Source organism: Neomonachus schauinslandi, chromosome 11 (genome assembly GCF_002201575.2).
Source record: "Neomonachus schauinslandi chromosome 11, ASM220157v2, whole genome shotgun sequence".
In the NCBI taxonomy this organism is placed as follows: Eukaryota; Metazoa; Chordata; class Mammalia; order Carnivora; family Phocidae; genus Neomonachus; species Neomonachus schauinslandi.
Window position 1 is genome coordinate 40,916,512 of NC_058413.1, and position 23,722 is coordinate 40,940,233.

At 35.0% G+C, this 23,722-nt stretch overlaps 1 protein-coding gene across 6 annotated transcripts in view; it reads left to right on the plus strand.

Annotated features, from left to right (window-relative positions):
- SOX6 (SRY-box transcription factor 6) overlaps positions 1-23,722 on the plus strand; it is a 594,109-nt gene that overhangs the window by 264,038 nt on the left and 306,349 nt on the right. For all 6 annotated transcript variants that reach the window (XM_021685803.1, XM_021685805.1, XM_021685806.1 and 3 more), the window contains one exon: positions 7,036-7,243. In XM_021685803.1, the coding sequence (XP_021541478.1) occupies positions 7,036-7,243 (208 nt within the window). The remainder of the gene's footprint in view (positions 1-7,035; positions 7,244-23,722) is intronic.

A 23,722-nucleotide genomic window follows, 5' to 3' on the forward strand; every position in this document is an offset into this window, starting at 1 on the left:
AAGGCAGGGTCTAAGTCCCACGCTCTTGACTATGTGCACGCCTTGGTGACTTACTAGTGAATAGATTGCACTGACAGTTGCATGGCGCCACTCCCCAGACTAGGTTAGAAATAGTGATACAACTTTCATCTGGCTCTTTCTGGGGGCATGCACTTTGGAGACCTGAACTACCATGTAAGAAGTTCAAGTAGTCTGAAGCTAAAATCCTGGAGAGAAAAGATCATGTGAAGAGATCATATAGAGATAGAGGAAGATGTCCAAGAAACCCCAGCTTCCAGCCCCAGACTCTTGACATGTTTGCATTTGTGAATAAACAAGCCTTTGAGATGGCGCCAACCTTAGCCACTGACTTACTGGCAACCTCACGGGAGACCTGAGACAGAACCGCCCAGACCAGATTCTCCCGAATTCCTGATTCACAGAAACCAGTAAAGATAAATGATTATAGTTGTTTTAAGAACTGTTTTAGGGTGATTTTTATATAAGAGATAACCAATACAAGGTACTTCTTGGTAACTCTTGGAATTCCTGTCTCAAAATAGGTAAAGTTCCTCTCTGGCAATGCAAGGTAACAAAAAGATTTAGAAGGTAGGTGTTATTGGAATCATGGCATCTTTTCCTGTTGAGAGCGATTTTATTATAGCCCTGTGGAATGGGAAAAGCACTGGATTTGAAGTCAGAAAACCCACATTTGGATTTTAAACTAGTTCTGCCAGTTCTACCTGTGTGACATGAGGGAAGCTGCATAACCTTCTGTTACTTTTGTTCTTGCTGAAAACGAAGATACAGAACTTTGGTATTCAGTTCTTGGCAACACATCTTAAGAAACAACATCTAGAAGCTGGAGTGAATCAGAGGAGAAAGACGAAGGATCAGGAAGCCATGTCAAATGGGAAATGGGTGTAGAAACTGGAGGAGTGTCCCCTAGAAAAGAACTATTAATTCAATCCCTCCCTTCAGATATTTGAATAACTCTAACATGGAAGAGGAAATAGACGGATTTTGTGTATCTTTCGAGGGCAAGTGGGAAACAGTGGGTGATAATGATTAGGATCTAGATTTCAGCTGATGCAAGGATTCCTTTTGAAATAATTCAATTTATTAGAAAATATTATTTGAGAGCTGTCTGCTGCAGAAATGCCAAGGAAAGAAAGCTTGGTTATTTTTTCTGGGTTCAATACAGGGAGATTATAATACACTAAGTTTCTAGACATCTTCAAGAGGGCCAAATATTTTTCTCTTAAATTCTATTTTATATTTCCTTCAAGTATCTCTTTATAAAATTATTTTTGTTTTTCTTTATTACATAAACAATATGTTCATCAATGATAAATTAGAAAACATAAAGTAAAAGGAAATAAAAATTATCAATAATCTCATCACCATTTAGAAATCACTATAAATATTTTGGTATATATCTTCCCAGTTTTTGGTTTGTTTTGTAGCCACATTTACCCTTATGCACACATGCAGCAAAGTTGAATTCATGTACTAAATGATACAATATATCCCTTTTCCCATTTAATACGTCTGTCTTTGTAAATGGATTATTTTTACAACATCTTTTTGGTATTCATATTCAAACTTGACAACAATATTTATTTTCTGTTTAAAAGTAGTATTCATAATAGAACATTTGCAAAATATGGATGACTTCAAAAAAGAAAATTAGAACTACCTATTATCCCAACACTCAGAGGACCGTTAACGTTTTGTTGGACATTCTGGTGTCTTTTCTTGTGTACATAATTTTTTCTAAAAAAAAGTACATTGCTGTTTCTCACTAACACACTTTTTACCAAAAATACATTATGAATATTCCCACATGTCACTACATTTTCTGTACAAATATGATTTTCAGTAATTTCAAATTATTCTACCCTCTGGATGACACCCTAGTGCCCTCAGAATGATCCCTAAAATTGGACATGTAAGTTGCCTGTAATTGTCCATCATTATAAACAACTCTATTTTCAACATAAATAATATTGTTTTTAATGGCTATGTGGTATTCCATTGTGTAGCTATATCATCTTTTATTAAATGAATCCTTTATTTTTTTAATATTTCAGTTCTCAATATTTTGCTTAAATAAGCAATCCTGCCACTATTAGAACAAATCTTTACTCTTAGCCTTATTTTTTAAATTATTTTTGACGTATTTGGTGAGTAGTTGTTTCAAGTTCAGCAGCTGATGATGTACTTAACATTTTTTGGGGTGCTCTGGGGGGTATGTAGAAGAAACATGAGACATGGCCCCAATCCTTCAAGTGTTAAAATTTAGTTGCAAATATGACTAATACATGCAAAATAATAATGAATAATTTATTCTAGTATATTATTAAGTGCCAAGTTGTGTGGTTCTGATTAAGTGCTTCAATGTATAGTTCAGGGGGTAGGAGGATAGTGAGGCCCAGTATAGTCAGGCAGGACTTCAAGGATGAAATGCAATTTGATCTGAGCTTTGAGGAGGGGTTGAGTGAATAGTCAAAAAGAATGTAGGACATTCTAGAGGAAAGGAGCATGAAGCACAAAAGCTCAAAAATTTGCGTGTGTTTGATATATTCACAGTACCACGAGAAGGCGATTTAAGTCTAACTTTTTTCTGTTGCCACTGCTGAGCAATCTGTTTTGAATAACAACCTCTGAAAGATCTGGGCAATATTTATTTTAAAATGTTTTTCCAGTTTTATTGAGATATAATTGACAAATAACATTGTATTGAAGTGTAGAACGTAATTATTTGACACACATATGTATTGTGAAATGATGACCACAGTAAGTTTAGTTGACATCCATCACCTCACATACGTTTTGTCTTTAATATTTACTTTTCTATCCCCTTCAAACATGGAAACATCTTAATTAAATGTTTTTAATTTGTGAAAATTGCTTGTGTTTTCTAGAAACTTTGCCTAATGACTATTTTTTTGTACTACTGTGTGCTTTTTCAGGCACCTGCATATCATTTTGTATTGTATTTAATTGATTTCCAGCAAAAGCTCTTTAGATAATCTGAACCAATGTTGCTTTAGTTCTTGTATTGGGACTGGGATCCTTTTAAATAATATTTCAAAAATTATCTTCACTGTTAGGTTTGGTGGTGCCACTGAGGTTGGGGTTGAGAGAAAACAAATTTACAGTAAATTGCCTCTGAATGAACTAATGCTAACTCAGTCCCCATATGCTCTGCTTGTTGTGATGTTCATTTGTTTAGTCATGTTGTACAGTGGTCGTTTTCACAAGAAAGAACAAAAGAAGAAAAGTAATCTCCTTTATGTTATTTTTTTAAAATTAAAACTAACCAGCCTTCTTAAAAATTTTCTTAATTATATCCATATTGTAGCATTTAGGCAAAGCATTTATTTCATTGCTTTCGTAGGGATCAGTGTTTCTTAAAGTGGGATGCATCAGAATGAAAGGACCTATACATTGGAATCACTTGGGATGTTTATCAAACTCCATATTCCTGGGCCCCCACCCTTGGGGGGTATAGAGGGAGGTGAGGGAATCTGCATTTTAACATATTTGCTAGGGAATTGTAAACACTGAAGTTTGAGAACCACTGCTTTAGGGAAATACTGTCTCAAATCCCCCACAGCTATGCAGCAGTGACATGCATCAAGACACGACAGATATCATCATTGGGCATCTTTCCTCAAACTGATATTTCATAGGACTTGTTTCATTTTTAGGAAATTCCATAATAAGTTGACCTTTTTTCCCTTAAGAAAACTTAAGGGAAAACTTAAAATTGCCTAGTTCCTTAAAAAAAGATCCTTTGACAAGTTTCTTTTTCTAATTTGGTATTACTGTCTTTTATCCAACATTATTGTCTTTGTTGTAAGTGTTTGGACTTAAGTACCCCTTTACACAGATGAATTGCTATAGGCCTCCATTCATGAGAGGCCATTATTCCTTAAGTTTTAGAAAGTTAAAAAGTGAGGGCCAGAAATGGTAAAATTTGCACCTTTCCCTTGTTCCTGAGAATGGTATAAGATGACTTAGATGACTTACGCCATCGATGGTCTTATCCACTGCTTAAGTTGGTGCCTGTCATGTTCAATACCACATATTGCAAGTAGTTCTTGTCACTTCTTTGGAAAAATCATGACTTTTCAGCTTCTTGCTCTCTGCTTCTTGGAAGTGTTGAGCCACTTTGCACAGATTATGGGACTGAGAACAGTGTGGGTCATTGGTGTGGGAACCCATGGTGATTGTCTGTGATGTAGGATGGCAGTGGGCTACATTCCCCTAAGTTAAACCAAACCAAACCAAACCAAACTAAAGAAAGCAGTCTATCTCACAAATGACATGAGTAAATAAAACTGTTTAAAATTAGACCTGACAGAAAAAAATGGTACTGTATGAAACCTAAATGCTCTGAGGACAACTTAAAGTTGTTCCTCAGGCAGGAGAGCCACTCCTAATGTCTTTCTATTTCAATTTAGGAGTGATGGCGAAGCCCTTTTTAGTATGTTCAATGGTGGCTCATTTGTAGGTAACCCTCTTCCATATGACTGTTGTTTTGACTTGGCCTTTAATCTCTTAGGTTGAGTCAAAGTTTTTTTGTTTTTGTTTTTGATTTATAGGCTATGATATGAGACTAGTTTGCACTTGAAATGAAAGTGATGGAAGCATGATTGATCCAATGGTGATACTGGTTCAAAAAAGTCTAGGTCAGATTTCTGATAAGGACGTTACTAAGAGATCAAAACGGCTTTGGAAAACACATTTCTGAGTTTTCTTTTTTTTTTTTAAAGATTATTTATTTATTTATTTGAAAGAGAGGGAATGAAAGAGAGAGAGAGAGAGAGAGCATGAGTGGGGGGGGCAGAGGGAGAGGTAGAAGCAGACTCCCTGCTGAGCAGGAAGCCCAATGCAGGGCTCCATCCCAGGACTCTGAGATCTTGACCTGAGCCAAAGGCAGACGCTTAACTGACTGAGCCACCTGGGTGCCCCCATTTCTGAGTTTTCATTTGCACAAAGCAGAGAATGAACTGACCATCCCAAGAAGTCATGTATTAACCATGACTGGTATCTAAAAGAAGGCATTCCTCTGCATTACTCAATAGAGTTATTGTAAACATTAAATGAAATAAAACATCTTTCCTAGATCTAGGAGCAAGGTAAAGAGGAACTCTCTTTTCTGTCCTACTCCATTTATTTTATCCTTTTCAATTTATTTCAGTACACAAATGTAATGAGCATCTGTTCTGTGCTAAGCATTGTGCTAGTACTGGGAATAAAAAAAAAGACTGATTTGGCTTACTATATTTTTTAACGGCTTTATTGAGATATAGTACACATACCACACGATTTACCCATTTAATGTATACAATTCAATGGTTTTTAGTATATACTCAGGCTTCACGGTATTCAATTTACTTTAAGAGTCATAACATTTTTTACTAAACAATTCCTTAGGTCCAGAGGGGAAGAGAACTGCCTTGGTTCCATCCTTAGATCTGCTCCTTCCATCAGAATAATTGTACCCACCACTTATTAAATACCATCTCCTAAGAGCTCAGTCCTGTGCCTAGTGCTTTACAAATGTTATCTCATAATATGCTCCCAACAGCCCTGAAAACAAGTTTTATTTAATCTTCTACAGTGACAAAAATACTAATTGCCTAGCATTTATCGGGTACAGTTATCTTGAAACCTATACTTGTCTAGGCTCCATTTTTCTTTTCTCCCCCTTTCCCACCAGTTATTACCATAACTTTTGCCTCCTATTTCTTCCTCTAGTTCTTGAAGCTTGCTGGGCTTCTTTGTGAAGGGGGAGAGAGATATAGGAGCAGTTAAGATGTTCATGTTTCTGATGAGAATCACAAAGGCCAGATGCTTTTTTTATTTCATATGATTTTTTTTTGAAGATTTTATTTATTTATTTGACAAAGAGAGACACAGCGAGAGAGGAAACACAAGCAGGGGGAGTGGGAGAGGGAGAAGCAGGCTTCCTGCTGAGCAGGGAGCCCGATGCGGGGCTAGATCCCAGGACCCTGGGACCATGACCCGAGCCGAAGGCAGACGCTTAACCGATTGAGCCACCCAGGCGCCCCTCATATGATGTTTTATTGGGCAAGAAAATACTCATGCCCAGACAGATGAGGTGAATGAATGTAAGATTACTGATGGGCTGTAGCTAAATAACAGTTGCTTCCAACCCTCAGTTCTGATTTAGAGAGCTGTAAAAACATTTTCTTCCTATAAACTTTTAGGTGCTTATTATTTTGAATCTCAGTTTTGCATTTTTTCCTCACAGATGGATCTAACCCTCTTACCAGTTAGCTACCTTCTCTGTATGGTGAAGTAATTCTTGTGCAAATGTCTCTGTAACAGACTTGTCCTTTTAAAAACAATCAATCAAACAAACATAAAAACAAAACCACTTTTAAATGTGTGTGACTATGTGTTAAAGTGTAAGTGGTAAAGATAAGGAATAGAAAGAGGTTTTTGTAACTTTGAAAGATGTACGGCTAGGGAAAAAAATGATTCTCCTCAAACCCCAGCACACAAAAATGTTCAGGTTGGTGAACTTTCTGGCACTGATTTAGATATTTTATATAATATTCTGTTGAATAATTAACATTAGATATTGAAGCTAATTTCTCTATTTCTAAATTCAAGGATAATGTTACTGTGATGTACATATATTTTAGGCTGTGGGAAGAGCATTTAACAAAAGTGCCAATTAAAAGAAAAACTTTGCCAATCTTAATAATTGAATCCAAACTATTTTAAATGAAGGTTGTAAATGAGTAAGAAGTCAAAGTGTCCATTTTAAAATGAAGGGTTTGAAACACTTAGGTTGGTTTCTAATTAAAAAAAAATACATAGTTTTAATCTTCAATTTCAGGAGAGTGTTTTAAATAATTGCTTCTTTAATGTTTAGTATTTTTAAAGCAGAGATGGTTCATATTTTTTGTCCATCTAAGCCTCCTATGCTGTTATTCCGAGTTTGGGATTTTTCTCCAATGGTGTGCAAAGAAACAAACGTTCTAATGGTTTTATTTTATTTTGTTTTTCTAGGAGTCAGAGAATAATAAGTTATGTTCCCTGTATTCCTTCCGAAATACCTCTACCTCACCACATAAGCCTGACGAAGGGAGTCGGGACCGCGAGATAATGAGCAGTGTTACTTTTGGAACCCCAGAACGCCGCAAAGGGAGCCTTGCCGATGTGGTGGACACACTGAAACAGAAGAAGCTTGAGGAAATGACTCGGACTGAACAAGAGGGTATGTGTGGACTTAACTGTTGGGCTTTATTCTTGCAAAGATTCCAGACCTTTAAAAAAACTGAGTGGGATTTCAAGGGCCAAAGCAGTGCATAATTGGCACTAGCTAGGAAAAAGTTATTCGGCGGTTACCATGGTGATGGCCGATCGTGATCCATTGAGAGTATTAAGCAGATAGCTCCATTTTCCTAAAACTTTGTGCATTTTATTTTGTCCTTATGATAACAAATCAAGGTTTTGAACAGACTGCAAGCTTTACACTGGAAAAAGGTGTAGTATGGGAACTTTTGCAGCTGCAACTTTGTTTTTCATTTTTTCTCCCTTATTTCCTTTTGATGGATAGTGTTTTATTATGAAAAGGTCAACTGTTTAAAAAGAAAAGAAAATCAAACAAAAATAAGAACAAAACTAATTTATTTCTCCTTATTTTTTATAAATATTACAAATTTATAAATATTATCCTTTTACCTCCAAATGTTGTAGAATTGAGATTTGAGGTTTCTAATTTGTCAAAGCTAAATGCTCAAGAGGGAAGTACTGTGACACATGACATCTATTGCATCATCCCACATCCACCTCCTCTATGCTCTCAAGAGATGTTCTTAGGTTCACTTAGGTTCACCTATGTCCTAAAAAACATGAAAGAAGACTCTAATAATATTTTTAAATTAAATAAATCAAGTCTAAGTGATTGCTGTACTATGTATGTTCTTTCGTTCTTTATGTGCAGATTTTAGACTTTGAAATGTAGGGTAGTTAGTGGTTCTGGATTTATTGCTAACACTGTAAGTTAAATTTAGAGTTCTGTGGCACAGTAGAGAAATGGGGATATACGGGAATTTTTCATGTAACTTAATTTTATTCCTATAAGGGCTTAAAAGTTTAAAAGTTTCAAATTAATTTCTGTGGATGTGTCCATCACATCAGCACAAAAGGAAGTTTCTAAAATGTATCACACACCTCCCTGACTTACCAACCAGATGATATGGCACAAAAATGTAAATATTTTTTGATGACGCAGGGTCATGGTGCAGTAGACTATGAACTCCAATACCTGTCTAATAGTTAAGTGACCCTGGGTAAGTTCTTCAGTTTCCCTGAGCCACAAAATTTAAAATTTGGTGTGGCACTAATACTTGACTGGGTAACTCAAACATTTTGAGAATTAACTATAATAATGAATGTATAAGTCTCATATGAGCAGTAAACTACATAAATTTGGGGTACTGTGATGATTATCATATTATAAATGTCAATTATTTTATCAGGCTATAATGTAATGATGCCCCCAGAGATCATAGAGATAATTAGGACTATTTGGCTTTATGGTATTTCTCTGCAATTATGAGACTTTTGAGTTCTTGTGTCTGCTTGATATAGGTATCTTTTGGTGCATACGTATGTGTGTGTCTATGTGTCTGTGTGTATGTGTGTATGTTGGGTTCTCTTCCTTCAATATCACATTGCAGGCTGTTACTTTTTGCGTTGTTGAGAATAATTTCTAATTTGTTTCTTTTTCATTTATAAATTATGAAAATAGATGATCACAACCCCTGGACGATAAGTAAAATATAAACATATATGTCTGGGTGAGTTGCTGAGAGATTCTGGGTAATATACAAGATCTTTTGTTTGTGGACTTCTGGCTGCTCAGACACTTTATTTTCCCCTGCTTGGATATGTTCTAGAATAAATGAAGCTGTCAGATCAATAATCTGAATAAGTGATATTGCTAGATTATTTTAATTATGATTTACCAAAAAGATGGTTTAGTTCTATAAGAAAGTGGTTTTCAAAATTCTTTAGAGAGCTCTTTAATGCAAAAATAAAGAAACTGATTTGTGGTGATTTTTTTTTTCCAGTGTGAACTCCTAGGGAGTTTAAAATAATTTTTCTCTTGCAAGTCATGGTTAGTTTTCTGTTCTTCCTCTTTATTATTTTGTATTAAAGATTTGATACAAGAGAGGCACTTGCAAGATGAGACTTCTCATTTAAGAGTACTTTATCACTATATTCCTACTATCAAATAATGTTTTTATGTACTTCACTGAACTTTGTTTTCTATAGTATATATATTTTAGGCATCAGAATTTCAGGCTTTTTTTAGTGTGTATTAATGTATATAATATATTAAGTATAAATATGAAGTGATAAAAGTATGCTCATCAAACTTACAGATTCTACAAATCTAGGAGGAACACTGAATAAAATGCATGAAAGAAACAAAACTCAAAAGGTTTTGACAAACTGAAAATATGAACTTAAAACTAACCCATCAAGATTAAATTTAATAGATCTTATTGTTAAGTCCAGAAATTGTGACCAAAGCTCCTAGCTGCACAAATAATTACTGAAGGAAATTCAAATAGCAGACACATGAATTAAAAAAAAAAAAAGCTTATGAGTTTTAAGAAAGTACACTGGGGTCAGCATGATGAATATTGCCAAATATTTGGTAGTGCTGTCTCAGTCGGCATTACTAGAATTACAGTATGTAGCATTCAAAAGTTGGTAGTCCCATTGAGCTCAATACAATGCATCTGAATTATGGTGTTGAGTTGAGAATTACCACACTTTAAGAGGGACTAAAAAACATTGGGATAGTCTCAGAGGAGAGCAGTTGACATGATAACAGACATACAATTATATAATAAGAGGAGGAATGGTTGAAGGAACTAGTAATATTAATCCCAGAGAAAATAGATGAAGGATGACATGATGGTTGTCTTTACAGTAAAGTCATGTGGAGGAAGGATTGGGTTTATTCTATGTAGTTCCATAGGGATTGAATGAAGATCAGTGACAAGAAGTTGCAAGGAACCAGATTATCATTTATAACAAAATTAACTGTGTAACAGTTGTACCTGTCCATGTATGGAATAATCTTCTTTGGAAGATAATAAATTGTCCTTGGAGGTGTGTGGCAATCTTTATTGCCATTTCAATAGGGCTAGGGGACAGAAGATTGGTCTTTTTCTAATACCAAAGCTCTATGAATTTTTATGAATATGCTTATACAATATTTCATAGTTCATCATATATGTTTTTTTTAATAGCCCTAACCAAGAACTAATAGTATCATGATTATTTTTCTACAAGTTTTCTTTTTATTTTGCAAGGTGGTAGTAGAACCGAGGGATTCTTACCATTTTTTTTTTTTGGCCATGGATTTCCTTGGTAGTCGGTGAAGCCTACAGGTTATTTCTTAGTTTAAATGCACAAAGTAAAATCCACGGAATTACAGAGAAAATGAGTTACATTAAAATATTAAATAATTCTAAAATTTTGTGATATGTTTAGAAAATGCTACTTTACTAATGCATCAAACAACAAGATCTAATGAAGGGACTCAAAATATCAAAATTTTAAAGTAATGATAAACATAAAAGATATTTTGAGATATCACTAACCAGTACAGTGTGATATAAAAATATACTGTAATTCTATTTGGTGCAGTATCACAGATACTATGAATATTTTCTGGTTTGTTGCCTGCATCCATAATTTAAGGAAATGCAAATTTTCAATTAGAGGTTAGTGAAAAAGAATTTTTCCATCCAGGTTCACCATCCAAGGCCCCCTGAATCCTGTAGATGGACTCTTGGGGTCTGTGGACCCTAGGTTTAGAACCCCTATGCTACATAATATGGGGCACCTGTAATGAATAAAATAGTCTCTAACTTTAAAGAGTTCATGTTCTCGTAAGAGGTATAGGATATATAAAAAGTGAACTCTAATTCAATGTCTAATCTATGATAGGTTCTGTGAGAGTCATATAGATTAAATGTTATAGGAGTTTACAGGATAGATTGCACTGGCCTAGGAAGCCATGGAAAGGTTCTAAAGGGAAATGGGTCTTAACTGGTCTTGGAGAATGAAGGATTTGGATAGGCAGAAATGGAGGGGGAGGGACATTTCAGGCAGAAGGAACAGGCAGAGTCCTTTAAAATAGCCAACAGTTCATGTTCTAATTTAAAGTATGTGACGATGCATATGGGATATAAGACTGAAGAGGTCGGTTGTGTTCAGATCACTGAGGCCCTTTAAATTAAAATTCTTGGCTAAGGGAGTTTGCACTTTAGATTGAAGACTGTGGAAGAAGCATTGACTAATTTTCAGCACAACATAGTGATGGATTTAGAGCTATCCTTCAGGAAGTTAATCTGGCAGCACTGTGTAGGATGTACGGGAACAGGAGAGACACTGAGGAAATTGTTTCAGGCTAGAGATAATGAGGGCCTAAACTAAGGTGGCAGAAATGAGAAAGGAGGAAGGGGTGCATATGGAAAATATATTAGGAGATAGAATTGTTAGGAGTTGACATTTAAGCAAGGAGACCAGGGGAGAGGAATGGTTCACATGTTGCTCAGAGCTTTTAAACTTTGGGTGAGTAGCAGGGTGGTAATACAATTAATAATAATAATTTTTTAAAAAGTAGAGGAACATGTTTTGGAGTTGGGAGCCATGAAGATTTCTATTTTCTATTTTGAATTTGATTCCTAATTATCTGCTCAGAGCAATACTACAGAACAGTATAATGGGATTTCTGACTCTATAAAACTATATCTCAGGTCTAAGGAGGTATAATAGCTTCACCAATATTTGCTTGGCTTTGACCCTTTAAAGCCCCAGGTCCCTATCCTCATGTGGGACAGCTCTTATCCCATGGGACATATACGAGCTTTCAAATGCATTACTCTCCTCTCTCTCACCTCTATTGCCTGGTTTGAAGGCCATACCTCATGAATGACAAGCCTGTGTGATTGACATAATAAATGACTTTTCCTGAGTCATTCTTGTCCTGGAGAATGTTTTGACTCTATCAGACTAAATACCTTCCCCCTCACTTCCCCTCATATACAGGAACTGATCTATAAAAAGTTTATTTATTATGGTCTATTTTAAAACAATATCTACATGATAAAAAAAACCTCTCCACATAGCATTAGGGAAGTTATTCTCTTACAGGCAGATCCTTTCATCAGCCAAATAATTGTACAGTGTTTTATCTGCCATCCCTCAAGAAATTTCTTCAGAGCAGTGATTTGACTGGATTGCTGAAACACTGATGAACAAAGGTGTTCTGTCTGAAGTGCCTCCTCTGAAAGTGAGATTTGTGGGAAAATAGACAAGGTTTCTGTTGTAAATTTAACGTTGATTTTTTGGTCATAGGTAGATAGGAAGATAGATGATAGAGAGATAGATAGATGCATGGATAGATGGATAGAATGAATATCAGAATCTACCTTTTAAAGTACTGTTGATATTGGTGGGTAGAATATGCAGAAAGACTGATTATAGGTTCAGGTTAAAATGCTTCCAAGATAAAAATCCTTCAGCTGTGATTAAATGATGAATTTTAGTTATCCTTGTATCACCCATCTTGTTGCCAGTGTAGCTGGGCTCTAACATAAGCGACAGTTGTCAGAAAATGAATACTTTAAAAAGGACTTCTATATCTAAATACATATATTTAATCAGAGAGTCCTTTGGCTTCTGAAAATAAGTTGTCTAATGAGAATTTCATTTGAGCAGCTGCGACTGAGGAGGTCAACAGGCATTGCCTAGGAGAATATGGCCCAGCTGGTTAAATCTGGTTGTTGTCGTGATTTAAATGGTCAAGTGCTGCTTGTAATCCAGGACCGTCTGTTTGTAAAGGGAAGAGTGAGTGCTTCAGCATAATGTACAGCTGTTTTAATCTCTCTTTAATAATAGTGCTTCAGCCACTATCATGTCTTGTGTATCATACTACTAAGTATATGATCCTAGGCCGAGTGAACTGCTTTGGGTCAGGTTCTGGAGGCATGTGAGCTTGCAGGGAAAGGGATACAATTATATAAACCTCAACTCTCTGACAAAATAACAGCTTCTTTCTTACTTTTTTGCTCTTTTAAAAGATGTATTCTTTAGGTAATAATTATTGTGATCAAGAGGGAGTGATAAGGCTTATAGTTAGATAGAAATATTTGAACGAGTGAACTCTGGTAGGGGCCATGAACTTAATGGAAAGTATGCAGGGTTCAGGTACAGTTGTATAGCATATACATTGGACAGAAATTAGAATATTTGTCCAGTGGAATTGTGTGCCACAAGTTATCGTGATAATGAAAGTATGTGGTTTCATTTGACTGTGTATGTGGAGAAAGGGCAGGAGCATTTGAGCTCTGGATTCCTGGTGGGATAGGCTTTCCAATGGATTATGCAGCTGTTACCCCACACAAGAATGAACACGTGTTTATGTGTGTATCTGACAGATTATTATCATTATTCACATCTCTAAATAATAATTTGGATTTTTACATATATTTTTACTGAATTATATTTAGTTAGCATATATGTTGGTATATATTGCTTATCTGATAGCTTTTGCTGTACTAGAGGAGGAAGGTGGTGTAGTTTAAATGACGGGGAGACTCAGTTTTGAAAGTCATGTTTCTGAGTGAGCTAGATCTGTGTTTGACCATAAATTCTATCATTTGGAGCAGCAGTATAGCCTCCTGATTAAGAATGTGGGCTCTGGAGCTAGACTGCCTGTGTTTGAAACTCAGTTCAGCATTTGCCGTATGGGTGACATAGGGCACCTCTCTGTGCCTCAGTTTTCTCAATCAAAAATTGGACATAATTATAGTGCTAGTATAAGGATCAAGATTCATTTAATGCAACTAAAGCATTTAGAGCATTACCAGTGTGTAATAAGTGCTCAATAGAGGTAGCCAACATTATTTTCTAGCTGTATGACCTTGAACAAATTACTTAGTCCTTTTGTGCTTCAGTTCCCTCACCTGTAAAACTGGATGAATGATACCTACTTTGCAGGGTTGTGTGAGGATTTCACATATTAACTATATAAAACACATAGCTTCTATAATTATAATTATTATTACTGTTGCTATTATAATTGCTGTTACTATTATTATTTGAAGAAACATTTTTAAAGAGAAATATTACAGGAATCTCATCTTTTGCCACAGACAGAATCATAGGAAATGTCCCATGGTGTTAGGGGATTTAGATTTGGCAGCAAGGACATTCCTGTTTTCTGGAAGAGCAATTCAGTTTAACTCTCCTTTCAGGCTTTTTGGAAAAGCTGTTACTAAAGTTTCCCCACTGGAAGCCAATCTTCCCTGCTGAGAAATATGTGGAATATGATGTTGTCAGTGAGAGAGGTTGGTAAAGCCTTGGATGAGGTTTTCAGAGAGTACCCAGTTAAGAGCAATATGTTCCTGTTAGAGGGAAAAAAAAATCTATTAAAAGCCCATGCTAAAAACAAAACAAAACAAAGTTTAACATTTATACTGTGCTAGAGCATCAAAAGAATTTTTTAAGGCAGAATTTATGGATATTAGGTTTGCCACTGTTTTGATTGAAGGTTATATTGGTGAAGCATTTAGAATATTTGAGATCCAAACCCTTTTTCATATTTCTCATTCATGGGAAAAATTGGAAAGGTTTTGGGTTTTTGCAAAGAAACACATTAAGTATTCATTACAAATGCCCCAGAATTATTATTTCAAATAAGTTGGAAACTTCAAGTCATTTAAATGCTGAAGTTCCCCAAGACCACTCATACTCTAAGTGAAGAAGCAATCAGGTATTCAGAGCAATGCTGATGCAACATCATTTCAGTTCATTTTTTCTTCTCTTTAAAATACTTCATCTTTCCTCCCTATGATATTTTTGTCCTTGCTCCCATTTTAAAGAATTTGTATATTCATAGTAAATATTTATCTAGTACCAGATAGTTTAAATAAATGTATTTTCTGAAAGTATTGTACAATTAAGGATTAAAATGAGCTAGAACTACTGGTTTTTGAATTATGAAAATTATATTTGGTATGTTTTCGTGTGAAGTATATTTGCTTTCTAATTCTTTGTAAACTGGACATCCTCTTATATAACTTTATAAACAATATAATCAGCCTGCATCCTGTGAGCCCCAGACACTCTGGATGAATCTTGGCTATGTCAGTTTGCTGTTGTTTTACAACTCCCACTTACAGTGTTGGCAATGTACTAGTTGGTGGAATCTTTCTCTTAACTTCCTTTTCCATGTCTCTGCCTTGAAAAGATACTTCACCTTTCTTGGCTCATTTCTCTTTCTTCAGATTTAAACATTCTTAAAGCTCTAAGAATGTTAAGAACAGATGCAGACAATTGTTTTTGATTTTTTCTTCTTCACCTGGGAAGCAAGAAGGTGCTCTCCTGGCATTTTGTTGTTTAGAAAGAGGATGCAGTTTTCTGATGGTTTGATGAAATAAGTCATATTCTTATATGATTTTGAACTTGTAGAGTTTGAATGTATTGTTAGCATTTCACATTTTTTTCCATTGAAAGTTTATTAGATCGACTTCAGGATTTATGCTGGGATTCTGAAAAAGTAATAGGAGGGGTGGTTTTTAGATTCATATCTTTTTCTTATATAATATATATGTAAAATGTAAAGAAAAAATGAATGTGAAAGGAAGTGGGAAATTTATATATGTGTTTATTATGTCATATTTGATACATAAATGTTATAAGGCATAAAAATAAAATAAATGCCTGTGAATTCATCATCCAACTTAATATAAATCATTACTATTGAATCTACCTATGTTTTCTTCACCTGTCCAATCCTTTTGTTTTCTACCTAGATGTAACTACTGCCAGAACTTTGTGTTATCATTTTCCCTTTTTGTTTCAAAACAGTTTTATGTGTCCCTAAATTATGTTGTTTGGCTTTGTTTTAGAACTTTGTAAAAATGGTACTACACTGTAACCTTCTGCACCTTGCTTTTTATATTCATAATTATATTCTAAGCTCAATTTTGCAGTGTACAGCTCTAGTTCATTTTCATTTTTGTATAAAATTCCATACATTATTCCATAGAATGATATACAGGAGTATATTTTCCTGTCTGCTGTCTCTGGACACTTGGATGCTATTGTGTTCTGTTAGTACAAACAATGATGCTATGAACATTCTTGCACCTGTCTTCTGAAGCACATGTGCACAAGTTTCTTCTCTAGGGTGTATTCCCAGGAGTGGAGTTGCTGTTGACCAATTTTTGTATTCTTTTTCCACTCTGTTGGAAAACATTACACAAAGAAGTTGGGGCTACAGTGTGTGTGTGTGTGTGTGTGTGTGTGTGTGTTGTAATCCTTGAAAGCTTTAACTTAACTGCCTATACGTTTTGGTTCCACCTTCCTCAAAATGTCTAGTACAGGTTTCTTTTTATCATTGAGCTTTTCAGAAACTCACAAGAGCCTTTGATGAACCCCTTCACTGCAATTTTCCTTTTTCCTTTTGTTGTATCTTAATAGAATTCTTCAACCTTTCTTTCAACTATGAACACAAGTGTATTGTCATTCTCCCACTGGACTATGATTATTAGGTTTGTTAGGAAACACTTTTTTCCCCCTTTTGATCCTCTTTATTGACGTTTCCAGTTTGGTGTGGTTTTTGAATTAAAGAAATTCCTGATCTTTAGCCATATCTGGTCCCCAGTCATTATTTTTTCTTAAATACCTACTTCAAATTTAAGACTAACTAGCAAATCTGTTGATTATTGCCACTGTTCTATCTAGCCATTTATATTGAAATAGACAGTTTTCTAACCAGTTGAGTCATTAGCTGGAAATCTTTACCTTTTCCTTAGAATGTTTAATTTGAGAATCCTTTGAGATACTGGCCTGGTTTTGATATGTATTCTTGTCCTGACTCTGGTAACTTACTGGGTAGTACCTAATAATTGATTAATTAATTAATTGATTGACCTTAGCAAAAGTTTCTTAATTCAGAAAACATGGACAAAAAAAAGAAATTAAAAAAAAAAAAGAAAACATGGACATTACTCTAGCATTAAAGGCCAAATTCTAAAACTTTATGCTGCTCTGATTTTCTTTTAGAGTTTGTATCTCAATTTCAGCACTATCAGTGATTTTCTTTTTCAAACTGTTTTCAGGCTAGAAGTCATCTGAACCAATCTCATGATTCATTTTTCTTTTATTATGCTTGAAATCACTTACTTTACTGTTCCCCATCTCTTTTTTTCTGATGTTATAATCTTTATGAAGATAGAGATAAAAACTCCAATCCAATTTTGATGTGTGAAAAGTCATTGTCCAATGAGGTATTTATGGACAAAACCATGGATAATTGGCTCAGAAAGTGCTGTGTATGGTTTGAGAGATTGGCAAACGGAAGGGGGTGTTGGTAGGGTACCATGATTCAGAAGAAGTAAAGGTCAATAAGTCTACCTTTTGTCTGGGCTGTTGTAAGGGGGATTTGGGCCTTGGAGGGAGTTCATGGCCGTAATTATTAACCATATGAGGCTATGGTTTAATGCTGAATAACTGTGACACTTAGACCTATCATAGCTTTCTTAATTTATGTTTTGAGGGTTTAAGTATAACCGAGAAGCCATAACTGAGAGGCCAGACAACTCCCATAGTGAAGTCATAATACATAGACCATCCACTAGCATTGGGAGTGCAGAAATTAGAGGCCCGTGAACATTCCTAATTGCTTTCAGATAATGAATTGAAAGTGTGTAAATACAAATAGATGGTTAGAAAAAAACTGAAGGTATAATGAAAAATAACTATGAAAAATGTGAGAAAGTATTGAATTATTTGCAATAAGAACCACGCAGCAGCAGCAAGAGCAGCAGGAACACTATGCTAATGTGTGACTTGTGAATGACTGCAACCTCTAGTCAGTGGGCAGTCCTTAGAGTAGCTAACTGTGGACACTGCTATCCCTTTCCACTCCAGAATGCAGCTGTAATTCGTTTAATTGGAACTTTTTAGCAGATCCTTCAGAAATCCCTCTTAAGTTTTTGCTTATGTAATAGATGGGAGAGATGGGGAATTTAAGAATTATTGCATAAGCAAAATGTTGTTTTGGAGCTATCTCTCTTTGTTTTCAGACAGAAGAGAGTCTGGAGGAAACTATAGTATGTACTGAATGTACAGAGTCCTAAAAATGATCCTGTGATCTTTTTGATAACTTTTGATAATATCACATATAGTGATAGCGTCATTTTGGAATACAGAGGACAGCAGTAAATTAATGTTGTTTGCTTATAAATATTGTTGGCACAAATCACGTGTACAGAGCTTATGTATTAATTTTATTTTTTCCATTGTTAATTTTAATTTAACCTTTAAGCCACCATTCTAACTAATAGCAGAAAGTTTGATCTCACTTCTAGGTAAACTAACAGTTACTTTAAGATTTAACTTCAGTCAGGTAGAATTATGCCCCTTTCACTTTTTCATGGTATTATCTGATAGGCAGAGGGTGTAGGCATTTTACTGGCATTGGATCATTGGTATCTGGCCAAGATCATCAATCTCTATTATGCTTAGAATAAAATTCATTGCTTAAAATCCAAACACCGTACTCTGGCTTTCAAGGCTCGTCTTATTTTACTTTACCCTTTTCTCAGACCACTCCAGCTTCACTGGGCCTTTTTTTTTTTTTTTTTTTTCCCCCTCTCAAACATGTATCAGTTCCTTACTTTTCCATGTATCTAGAATGATTTTCCTTGAGATCCATGTATACTGGCTCCTTCTTGTCATTCAGATCTCAGCTTAATTATCACTTTTTCAGAGAAGCCTTACTTAACCTTTAATCTTAAGTAGACCCCAGTTACTCTTTACCATATTACTCTATTCAATTTTCACCTTAGCATTGTCCACTACCTAATATGTTCTTTCATTTGTCTTCCTTTTGTGTCTCTCTCACTCCACTAAAGGGGGGCGGGGGAAGTCAGTGAAAGCAGAGAAACTCTGATTTGTCCACTGCTGTATTCCCAGTGCCTAATAATGATTGGAACACAAGACCCTTATTAAATGTTTGTTGATTGAATAAATGAGTGAAGCTTGTTAAATGATCTGAAGTGGTGTCTCTTGCTCTTACTTCTGCCTCTATTGTCCTGGCATTTACTTTTTTTTCTCCCTATATTCAGGCTTATCTTTGTCTTTTATAATATTGGAGGTCAATATAGGAAATCAAAGTAATTTCCTCTTTCATGGCCTTTTCTTCTCTCTGTTGGTGCACATTTACTGTTCAAAAGTCAGCTGCCAATGGGAATGTAACTCCAGATACACTGTCAACCAATAGTATGTTCTTTATTTCTACCATTTTGTCATTTCAAAGATGTTATATAAATGGAATCACACAGTATGCATATTATTGGAATTGGCTTTTTTAAAACTCAGTATAAATCCCCGGAGATGCACCCATCTTGTTGCATATATCAATAGTTCATAATATTTTTTATTGCTGAACAGTATTCAATGGTATGTATCATGTGTATGTATCACAGTTTAACCAGTCACTGGTTGAAAGGCATCAATTCAAAATCTAGTTTTTGGCTATTATAAATAAAGTTGCTATGAACATTTGTGTACAGGTTTTTGTATGAACCTAAGTTTTCGTTTCTCTGGAATTCATGTCCAGGAATACGATTGCTGGGTTGTATGGTAATTGATGTTTTATAAGAAACTGTCAGCTATTTCAGAATAGCTAAAGCTGTTTTACATTCCCACCAGCAATGTATGAGTGATCTAGTTTCTCTGCATCTTTGCCAGAATTTGATTTTGTTATGTTTATTTTAGCCATTCTGATAGTATGTAGTGATATCTCATTGTGGCTTTAAATTGTCTTTCTCTTATGGCTAATTATGTTGAACATCATTTTATGTGTTTGTTCACCATCTATTTATCTCTCCCCTTTGGTGAAATGTCTACTCATGTCTTTTGTCTATTTTTTAATTGGATTGTTTTTTACCATTGAGTTGGCAGAGTTCTTTATTACTGTAGCTACTAGTCCTAGGTCAGATATGTGATTTGCAAATATTTTCTTCCGGTCTGCAGTTTGTCTCTTCATCCTTTTTACATAGGCTTTCACAGAGCAAAAGTTGATACCTTCAAAGAGGTAGTGTTAAGCAATTTTTCATTTTATGGATCATGCTTTTGGTGTCAAGTCTGAGAACACTTTGCCTAGCCCTATATTCTAAACATTTTTCTAAAATATTTATAGTTTTATATTTTACATTTAAGTCTATAATCCATTTAGAGCCAATTTTTATATCAGATGTGAGATTTAGGTCACATTTTTTTAAATAAAGATTTTACTTATTTATTTGAGAGAGAGAGAAAGTGAGAGCCAGAGCATGAGCAGAGGAGGAGAAGGAGAAGCAGGGGAAGGAGCATACTCCTGGCCTGCAGGGTTCCCAACTCGAGGCTTGATCCCAGGACCCTGGAATCATTACCTGAGCTGAAGGCAGACACTCATCCGACTGAGCCACCCAGGAACCCCTAGGTCACCTTTTTAAATAAGGTGTGAAGTTTAACAGTTTCATTTTGAGTTAGCAAGGTCATAGGATACAAGATCAATACATAAAAATCAATCACATTTCTATATATTAGCAATGGACATATGAAAACTGAAATTAAAAACACAATGCTATTTATAGTTGTTCCAAAGAAGATGAAGAGTGTAGGTATACACTTAAAGCATGTGCAGGATCTGATGCCAAAATTACAAAATGCTGATAAAAGAAATCAAGGAAAACCTAAATAAATGGCAACATATACATGTCATGGGTTGGAAGACTCAACATGGTAAAGATGTCAGGTCTTTCCCAAATAATCTATATGTTTAATGCAACTTCTATCAAAATTCTAGTAAAACTTTCATGTGCATAGACTAGCTTATTCCAAAATTTATAGAAAGGGGAAGACCCTAGAATAACTAAGATAATCTTGACAAAGAAGAATAAGATGTTAGGAATCACTCTACCCAATATCAAGGCCTACAATAATCAAAACAGTATGGTTTTGGCAGAAAAATAGACACATTGATCAATGGAATATAATAGAGGACACACAGGTAGAACTGCAAAAATATGCTCAACTGATTTTGACAAAGGTGAAATGTGTTATTTGCTATTTTATATTTATTGATCTTGCCTCCCAAGAAGATTTTAATTTCCTTGAGGACACAGACCATATCTTTTAGTCTATCTTCACAATGCCTAGTATAGATCTTAGCATGTAATATATGTATAATAGCCAAAAGTCTGTTGATTTATAAAAGGTTTCAGAGATGCGAATAATATTATGGTTCAAAGGATATAAATAGATTCAATTTTTAGGGAGTGCCTCTTCATTTAAACAAAACATACATATACATTTTTAAATACATACATATATATGCTCATTATTTCCGTAAGCATTTATTAAGCTCTTTCATCTGGTAGTATAGTGCGCTTGGGGTGGGGAGAGGTAAAAGTGGAGAAAGAGGACAAGGAAAAAAAGAAGATGAATACAGAGATGGACAGATATGGTTTTTAGTAACTCATAATTGGTGGGGAAACACACATACACACACACAAAGTAATTATATTAGAATAAGTGCTATAGTAGAAATTGCTTAAAATGCTGTGGGAGTACAAAAGGGGGCTGTCATTTTGTCTAGTAGATCTAGGAAAGGACTTAAAGACGTTTGAGCTGGATTTTGATGAATTGCAAGCTATTCATAGTGACCAAGAAATATAATAGAATCCAGGTAGATAGAACAGCATTGTGTAAAGTTTCAGTGGTATGAATAAACCCATGAGTTTGGTGAATTCAGAGGTTCAGTGTGGTTGGACAGGAGATATGACTGAAAAAACAGATTGAAGCCTTTCTGAAGAGCTTGAATTTTATCTTTTGGGTAGTAGGGAGTAGCTAAGAGCTTTAAGTAAGAGGATACATAACATAATTGGGCACATTTCTTATAAAAGAAACTTTGGTGGCATTTTGACTATCAGTTGGAAAGAAGCAAGGCCAAATGAAGGAAAATCTTCTAGTAGGCTGTTTTAATGGGCCACATATGTACTGATAAGAGTCTAAATAATTAAGGCAGTGTCAGGAGATAGAGAGGAGGAATCAGCTTTTAGTTACATATTTGAGGTTGCTAATTAGATATGGGGTATGAGGTTAGTGAAAGAGACAAAGATGATTGAAGTATCCTAGCAGAGAGATTCAATGATGAGGCTATTAAGATGGTGAATAAGAATTAAAAAAGGTGGTGAATATAGATAGATAAAGTTTGGGGAAAAGGTTTGGGTTTAGAAATACTGAGTTTGAGCATTCTGTGAAAGTAGATACATCCAACAGGCAGATGTAGGATTGATTATCCTGGACATTAGGAGAGAGGAGTACCCCTTGGCTCCCCTGCCTTTTTTAAATGAAGTATAATTAACATACAGTGTTACAATATAATGATTCAACAATTCTATACATTACTCAGTGCTCATCAAGATAAGTGTACTCTTAATCCCCTTTATCTATCTACCACCTCCCCTCTGGCAACCACCAGTTTGTTCTGTGTATTTAAGAGTTGGTTTTTTTGTCTTTTTTTTCTTTGTTTGTTTTGTTTCTTAAATTCCACATATGAGTGAAATCATATGGTATTTTTCTTTCTCTGTCTTACTTCATTTAACATACTTCCTAGGTTCATCCATTGTTGCAAATGGCAAGATCTTATTCTTTTTTGTGGCTGAGTAATATTCCATTAGAGGTGTGTGTATATATATAGATATATATATATATCTATATATATCTATATCTTTTTTTTTTTTTTTGCACAGTAAAGGATACCATCAACAAAATAGAAAGGCAACTTACCGAATGGGAGAGGATATTTGCAAATATATATATATATATATCACTTTTTTATCCATTCATCTATGGATGGACACTTGGATTGCTTCCATATTTTTGCTATTGTAAAAAATGCTGAAAATAAATATAGGGCGCACATATCTTTTTGAATTAGTATTTTTACATTCTTTGGGTAAATACCCAGTAGTGGAATTACTGGATCATACGGTAATTTCATTTTTAATGTTTTGAGGAACCTCCATATTGTTTCCCACAGTGGCTGCAACAGTTGCATTCCCACTAACAGTGCATGAGGGTTCCTTTTTCCCCACATCCCCCGCCCCCACAACACTTGTTCTTTTTTTGTTAGTTTTTATTTTAACCATTCTGACAGGTGTAAGGTGATATCTCATTGTAGTTTTGGTTTGCATTTCCCTGATTATGAGTGAAGTTGAGCATTGCTTCGCTTTGTGTGTCTGTTGGCCACCTGTATGTCTTCTTTGGAAAAATGTCTATTCAGGTCCTTTGCCCATTTAAAAAAATTATTTTCTTGCTGTTGTGTTGTATAAGTTCTTTATATATTTTTAATATTAGCCACCTTATTGGATATAGCATTTGCAAATATCCTCTCCCATTCAGTAGGTTGCCTTTCTATTTTGTTGATGGTATCCTATACTGTGTAAAAGCTTTCTATTTTGGTATAATCCCCGTAGTTTAATTTTGCTTTTGTTTCCCTTGCCTGTGGAGGCATATCTAGAAAAATGTTTCTACAGTGAATGTCAAAGAAACCAAAGGCATCCAAATAGGTAAGGAAGAAGTAAAACTTTTACTATTTGCAGAC